This window comes from Alexandromys fortis, unplaced genomic scaffold (assembly GCF_014885135.2).
Source record: "Alexandromys fortis isolate MF-2015 unplaced genomic scaffold, M_Fortis_MF-2015_v1.1 scaffold_3, whole genome shotgun sequence".
Classification (NCBI taxonomy): Eukaryota; Metazoa; Chordata; class Mammalia; order Rodentia; family Cricetidae; genus Alexandromys; species Alexandromys fortis.
In genome coordinates, this window is record NW_026067909.1 from 13,927,456 (window position 1) to 13,935,033 (window position 7,578).

Consider the following 7,578-nt stretch of genomic DNA (forward strand, 5'->3'; position numbering starts at 1 on the left):
CACCTCACTCTGGGGTGCTTGCTTCTGTATGCGTGTGGCAATCTCAGATGTCTCCTTGCAGGTCCCAACCACCAGCTTTACTAATTTAAAGTCTGAGTTTTAGACAGAGTAGTGTGCAAGGGGCTCTGGCTCCAGCCCGGACCAGTTGAAAAGTCACTTAACCAGTTCGTGCCTCAACTTCCCTGTGTGTAAACTAGGACCCACAATGCTCTCTATCTCCGGGGATTACCCTGAGGAGTAAATAAAGTAGTGCACCAGCTCGCTGGGAATGATGTCTGGTTGGGGACGAAGATGTGACCCTCGTTATTGTTGCGTGACACCCCTTATCCGACTGCAAGATCCAGGGGGTGGGGCTTCGCCATACCCCAGGCGTGGGTGCAAGCCACTCCGGATCTTCCGCCCTAAGCTCCCTGAGGACCAAACCTCCTTCCTCGCGCCGGTGGAGCCCGAGGAGGGTGAGGAGTGGCCGTGTCGCGGAAAAGCTGGCACTCAGTAGGTGCTCAAGGAGCAGCCAGTGTCAACACGGGTGACCCAATGCAACTCCTTCCCGCCTCCCGCGTGGTAACGCTCCGGTGGCCCACATGGTCTTGAAGGGTGTTTCTGCTCCCAACGACACCCATCCCCACAACAAAGAAACTCGCCATCCCCGGCCGCCTCCCCTCGGTGCACCCCGGAGGCACAGCGGGCCCGGAGCGCCGCACGCCGGTAGCTGTCCTCCAAAAATCGCGGCTCGGGAGCTGTCCCTGGTAGGTGCAGGTGCGCGCGGGACGGGGGCGGGAGCCGACCCCGAGGGGCAGCGAGCGGCCGGCGAACTAGGTGGCGCCCGCCGGGCGCGCGGCGACACCGCCTCCACCGAGATTTAAAGGGCAGCCGGGCGGAGGGATCTTCGAACGACTCTCGCTGCGATCCCTCCGCCTCGAGGCGCAGCGACGGCCAACGACGCGGCTCCTTCTCGGAAAATCGCTCCTGTGCCTCCGCCGTCGGGTGCTGCGGGGCGGAACTCCATTCTCTCTAGCGTCTTTCCGCCTCCTCCCTCACAATTCCGTCGAAGCCATCGCGGTGACTGGCGTGTGGCAAAGGAGCGCGTACGCTCGTAGCCTGCGTGGTGTCCCTCCGCCGTCACCCGTGGACTTCTTTTCGTGTCCTTCCACCGAGCCCGGGCGGTGTCCGGGTGGCTCACCGGGGGCGGCGACGCGTCTGCGGCGCGGCAGCGAGGCTCGGGGGCTATGAGGTGAGGACACCCGGGGACCGGAGGCGGCACCCGGCGCTGCGCGAGAACGCAGGACGTGAAGCCCCGAAGCCGGCGGATGCCTCCCAGACCCCGCGGCTGCGCGCGAGGCGGAGGTGAGGCCCGAGGTCTGTGAGGTCGTAGTGGCCCAGCGCCGCGAGTCAGGGCTCGGGGACCGGGGCTGGGCGCGGGCCGCGGTGACGGCCGCGGCGGCGGGGTTGGGGGGGCGCTCGGCGGCCGCGGACTCCTTTCTCTCGCCCCCCCCGTCAGCGGAGGCAGCGGGCGGTGCTACGTCCATGCCGCCATATTGGATTCTACTCTCCAGTTTTTTTCTAAGGAAATATTTTTTTGGTGATTAATTTTCTGGAGGGACGGGAAAGTGTGGCCGGGCGCTTCGGGAGCCCGGTTGCGAGGGTCTCGGATGGGCCCGGTACTGGAAGGCGGGCCGTGCTGGCGGTGAGCCGCGGAGGGCGTGCGTGCGTGCGTGCTTGCGGGAACCGGGCAGCGCGCGGGGCGGGGCTGCGGGGCCGGGGCGGCCGGGCGAGTGAGCGCGGCCTGCAGTTGTGGCGGCGGCCGGAAGGGAGCGGTAGTGGTCGTCGGGGGCCGGGTCGCGGCCGCACGAGGGGAGCTGCTGGGCCGCTCGGGATTGGGGGACTGTGTTTTGCCTCTTCTCCAATGGGCGGCCGCGAAGCTTCTCGCCCAATCTGCTCGCGCTGGCGCGCCGAACTTTCGGTTGTTTTTGTTTTGGCCCGAGCCTCGTTTCCTGTCGCTCCAGGCTCAGCCTGTCTCTCTGCGGTACGTGTCCTCCCCTCGGTGCTGTCCCGCGGCATCTCGGGGCCCGGCTCGGAGGCGCTGGCGTCACCCGGTCGGTCGTCCCGATCGTCCGACCTGGGGGTGCGGGAGGGAGACGAGAAGTTCGTTTTGAAGAACTTTCTGACGGAGTTCACTCTGAGAGACTCTTCTCTCCAGAGGAGCGGGCAAGATGAACTGCCTGGATTGGTGAAGATTTTTTTTTAACCTGCCTTCTAGATTTAAAACCGTGTGCCACAGTGGCCTGAGGCGTCGGAAGTCTGCTGAGCGGACGGATCTCTTAGAAGTCGCTTCCCCTGCAACTTTTTTACCCGTTCCCTTTTTGTTTTTTTGTTTTTAATCGACAGTAACGCCCGTCGATTTGTGTGTGAAGTCCTTGCCTGAAGAGTGAATTGCCAAATTCACACCCTTACTGTGTAGATGCAGGTTTGATGTGTAGATGCAGGTTTGACCGAGCCCCTCACTAGGAGCGCCCTGTGGTCCGGGGTTAAAGTTGGAGTGGAGAAAGCCCAGGCAGTGTTTCAGTCTACACCCTCTCCCAGACTCACCTGCGCTAGTTTCCCAGCCCCCTCCGGTCTCAGCACATACCCATCTTCAGAAAAGGCCCAGGAGAATGTGGCCCGCCGGAGCAAGCTTTCTGGCTGGCCCCCACAGAAAGCACCTCATGAAAGAGATAGTTTGTTAATCTCCAACTTGTCAGACTTGTTGGTAGTTTTTCAAAATGTATCCAGTCAGCGCCATTGAAAGTATTCCTTAAATTGTCTTTAAAAAGCCAGAAACAAAACCCTTAGCTTCAGAGTATTTATACTCCAAGAGGAGAATAGGCCTCCACCCTTTCTCAGCGATTGAAACCAAACTCTTTCAAAAACCGTTTCCAAGGATTCTTTCCTTTCTCTCCCAAGTGCTCCCTAAAACGTGTTTGACTCACTGACGATACTGGGCTGCTACTCTGAGCTCCCCACATTTGTAGGACCATGTCCGGGAAGGCTGGGTGGCAGAATTATATACAGATGAGAGGGGTGTGCCCTGGGAGTTTGTGTGGTTGAGCAGGGGTTTTATAGGTGGGGGGGCAGTCCCTTTAGGGACTGATGTGAGTTCAGAAATGATTTTCTTTTCCATAGGTGTCAGCTTGTAGGTTTATAGGGCTGGCTATGTGGCTGGGTTGTACAACAGATTGTGTATAGTGTCTGAGCAGCTCCCTGTCTTTAGTATTTTTCCAGTGGCTTGCAGAGCAAATCCTCTTAGATAGATCAGCATGGTTCCATTCCTTTGTGCTTTGTCTGTCACCTGTGAACTTTACCTTCTCTCCATTCACCAAAATCCTTCTCTGCTCAGAAGGTCTAGGACTTCTTTAGCTCTAGAGCATTCTTTTCTTGTAAAACAAGGGACCATGTGTCATCCCTCTATGGGGTGACGTTCTTGGCTACCTAGCATATATTGAGTAACTAGGCAGAGACAGCATGGGGTGGTTGTAGCTCAGGTAGAGCCAGCTCTGTTCACCAGAGACTAGCTTTATGTGTATGGTGTAACCTTTATTTTTTTCTGCCTTGTTTTTAGTTACCTCTTTGTTTTGGGAGTGGACAAAACACCTGTTTTACTGGCATGTTAGTGGAGAAAGTGGATTTAGTTGTGGTAAGACTCATAAATCAGAGTTACTGCAAGGGCCTGACTTGTTCACTAGGAATCCTTGTTTGTACAATAAGTTTATGGAATTCAGCCATTCAGACCTGCTAAGTTTGGGGTGTGGAGAGATGGCTCAGTGGTTATGAGTACTTGTTACACTTGCAAAGGATCCAAGTTCAGGTCTCAGAACCTGCACCGTGGCTCCTAACCATCTGTAACTCCAGTTCTAAGGGATTGGATGCCCTCTTTGATCATTACCCTTAAATAGGCTCATGAAGAGGGAAGATAGTGTCTGTATTCAGTGAGTCTCTTAGTCACATTTTACTTTGCCATTCTCTTCCCATGGTGCTCAAGGACAGCCAAACCTGTTAGCATCTGCTGCCTCTTGCCTCAGGCCCTGAGTTGGGGCTAGCTGGTGTGGGAATGGGACATGCACAGATACCTTGCAGCTCTCTAGGGTTGTTAGTAAAATATCATTTAGGGACTAGTCAGAGTACTGTGTAGACTCTGCTGTCACTGTATTTATGGTACAGATAGGGCCAGGTCTTTCTATAGAATGACTAGACATTCTCACTGAAACTGCGTCTAGTCCTAAATTCTACTAAAGATGAATTCTAAATCCATCTTCCCATATCTTCCCATTTCTAAGAACCTCCTCAATCATATTTAACATCTCTGGTTGGTTTACTTAGCTCATCTGTAGACTTCATTTAGTCTTAGATCTTTTGAAGTGTCACAAGACACTTGGCAGTTCAGGTGGCTTTTCAAATTAAGATACTAGCATACATCAGTGGTCCGAAAATCTTGATATTTAAGCCCCATATGGCTCCTACTGGCCATTACATCTTCGCAGCATCTCTTCATTTGTGTGTAGTAGGGCACACTAACCAAGTAAACAGACCCACCTTCTGTAGGATTTGCATGTGGTTCAGACAAGAGTTTGAGAACCCAGCATTGCCACCTAAGAACAGCTTTATTTGAACAGCAAAATTCACTCCTGAGCCTTTCTTGTTTGTGATGCGAATACCTGCAGAGTAGGATAGCTGAACTGAGAGTCCTCAGTCACACATACTAGTGTGAACACTTGGTACAGGTAACTGTGCATCTGTGTGTGGATCTGTATGTGCATGTGAGTACAGGTGGTCATGGAGTCCAAAAGACGATCCACTGAAGCAAGTTACAGGGGGCTGTGAGCTGCTGATGTAGTTGCTAGATACTGAACTCAGGTCCTCTGAAAGAGAAGCAAGTGTTCTTAACCACTGAGCCTTCATCTTTTCAACCTTTGGAGTTGTGGCTCTGCGTGTTTTTTTTTTTTTTTTTTCTTAAAGTGGAAGCTCTCGGGGGCCCTCTAGTGTTCCATGGCCACAACAGCTATTCCAGCACCACGAACAGTGCCTGAAAGCTCCCAGCAGGCTTTTGCAATGTTTGTGAAAGTGAATGGATTCCAGATCTGCAGAATGAATCATTTCTTCTGATCTATAGGACTAGATGAATTATCTGGTGTGTCTTAATGACTCAGTGATCTCTGAAAAGTATTCTTGTTTTCAAGGCGATGCTTATGTTGCATCGTGGGAAGTATCTAGAAGCATAGCCCACACACTAAGAAGAAAGGGTCCTTGACCCTTTAGCCAGTGAACTAGTGGAGTCTGGGGATAGAGAGGCCATAGGAGACCTTTCCCCTTCAAGAAAGAAGCAAAAGCAGGCTTCACTCAGGGTCCTAGAAAGTTCAGGCAAAGTTAGATGGCTCTTAACTTGTTTGGTGGATGGAAGTAAATAGCCAGAGTGCTTTTCTCTCTCACACCATGAGCCTTTTTATTTTTCCTAATTAAACTCTCTTAGTGTAGCTTTTGATTTCCTCAAATCTTTGTAGTTCTTACCAGATTGTGCTTATTTAGATGCCTGCATAAGGAGTCATTTCTTCCCACACTGGACTCAACTCCATGAATGCAGAAGACATTACCATTCTGTTCTAGAATCTTCACAGTTAGGGCAAATATATCCAAGATCTGTTTTCATTGAGGCTGTATTGCTTCTTTGTATAATGCTAAGAGCATACAGTTTTTCAATCTGACCTTAGCTTCATCTTGCCTGGCTTTGTTCTCTTTAGTACATTGGGGATGACAGTGGTAGCATTGTGCATGTGTTACGGGGCAACATGTGGACACACATGGTGTGCCGCCCAGTTCTTGGCACAGCTCTTGAGTGGAGCCGTGGTGTGGAGTGCCCAGAATACTAGTTAGGAGACTGCTTCTGTTGTGCCAGGGCAGCCACGTTGAGGTTTTCACTTTCATTTGAGCTAATGGCTGCATTTTGGACATTGGATAGATACTCAGCCACACAGTCCTCGTTCACTCACTGTAGGTGGGGTGCTACTTTGTAAGACATGGCTCTCTTGCATAGTGCCCATGTGTCTTGTCATCCTTGTTCCCTTCCTTGTCATTGAACTTCCTGTGGTAAGCCTAGACTATTTTTGTTTTGTTGTGTACCATGTGTTACTGGATAGGGTACTTTGTTGGAAGTGAATTACTTTAGTCAAATAACTTACTACTACTTAAGCCTGCTCAGGTTTTTTATTTATTTTATGAGAGCTTCTCACTCAGTAGTGTAGGTTGGCCCCAAACCCTAAGTATCCTTGCCTTAGCCTCCCAAGTAGTTGGGATTACAGATATGGACCAGTATGCCCAGCTGAGCCTCTTTCTGTGGTTTTTATTTTTACCCATATTTGTGTGAATTTATGCTGTATCTGAGTATCCACAGAGGTCAGAATAGGACATTGGACCCCCTGGAGCTGAAGTTACAGTTAGACACCCAATGTGGGTGCTGGAATCCAAACTCGGGTCTTCTGCAAGAGCAGTATAGTCTCTTACCTGCTGACCCATCTCTCTAGCTCCTGAGCCTGAGATATTTTGCAGTAGAGATGATGAACTCTATAAAGAGTAGAAGTCTTTTTTTTTAAAAAATCTATTTAGTGGGGGTGGGAGGTCGGCATAGGCATGCCATGTGGAGGTCAAAGGATAACTTGCAGACCTTGGTTCTCTCCTTCCACCGTGTGGGCCCTGAGGTCAGACTCAGGTTGTCAGAGACAACTCACTGGCCAAATTTGTTGTTGTTAAAAATGAGTGACATAGTGTGTGTGTGTGTGTGTGTGTGTGTGTGTGTGTGTGTGTGTGTGTTTGTGGGTGAGAAGATGGGGGCTCTATCTGGCCATCTTTGCTTTTGCCCTAGTTACTTGGAAAGAACAGTTAGGTACTTTTATTAGTTATTTCTGCTCAGCCTATGTGGCAAACCTTGAAATTGGGCCTTTCATTTTACTTAGGTGTTAGTTAAATGACTTATGCTTGGTCACACTGTCAGTAAGCATGGGGTGAAGCCAGTGTGGGCTCCAGTTGTTTTGACTTCAAAATGGTCTCCTACCCACTGGGTGGGCAGCCTTTGGTGGAGCACACCACTTGACAAACTCAAGCATAACCCTGAAAGTACAGCCCAAGAACCACCCTTTTTGCTCAGTAGAAGTTGAATACTGTTTGGAGCTATGGACAGCAGAGGCTGCACTTACAGGTATGCAGTGGTCAGTGGTATCTGTTTCTGGAGAGGTGACTGGAAATACAGCAAAGGAAATGCTGGTTGTATTGGGTGTTCCTATTGAGTGAGCCCTGATCAGGTGGGAAGATGGAGACGGTGTGTGTGTATATACTTGGTTTTTGGTGTTTTGTTTTTGTGAAGTTTCTTTTTTTAAAAAAAAAAATAATTATTTAACTTTATTTTTATGTTTTTTGGTGTAAGGGTGTCAGATCCCCTGGAACTGGAGTTACAGACAGTTGTGAACTGCCATATGGGTGTTGGGAATTGAACCCAGGTCCTTTGGAAGAGCAACCAGTGTTCTTAACTGCCAAGCCATCTCTCCAGCCTCTTATGGA

At 50.6% G+C, this 7,578-nt stretch overlaps 1 protein-coding gene across 9 annotated transcripts in view; it reads left to right on the forward strand.

The window, feature by feature from the left end:
* The first annotated feature begins 350 nt into the window (after nucleotides 1-350).
* The window catches only part of Kmt5b (lysine methyltransferase 5B), a 46,340-nt gene continuing 39,112 nt past the window's right edge, over nucleotides 351-7,578 (forward strand). For 4 of the 9 annotated variants that reach the window (XM_050137482.1, XM_050137484.1, XM_050137481.1 and 1 more), the window contains exon 1: nucleotides 940-1,344. Coding sequence is in view for 1 of the 9 variants with exons in the window: in XM_050137490.1 (XP_049993447.1) it covers nucleotides 1,308-1,344 (37 nt within the window). In the remaining 8 variants the exon portion in view is untranslated. Of the gene's footprint in view, nucleotides 747-939; nucleotides 1,357-1,532; nucleotides 1,685-7,578 lie in introns of those variants that run through there. The other 5 variants (XM_050137483.1, XM_050137485.1, XM_050137486.1 and 2 more) reach the window with 4 other exon arrangements.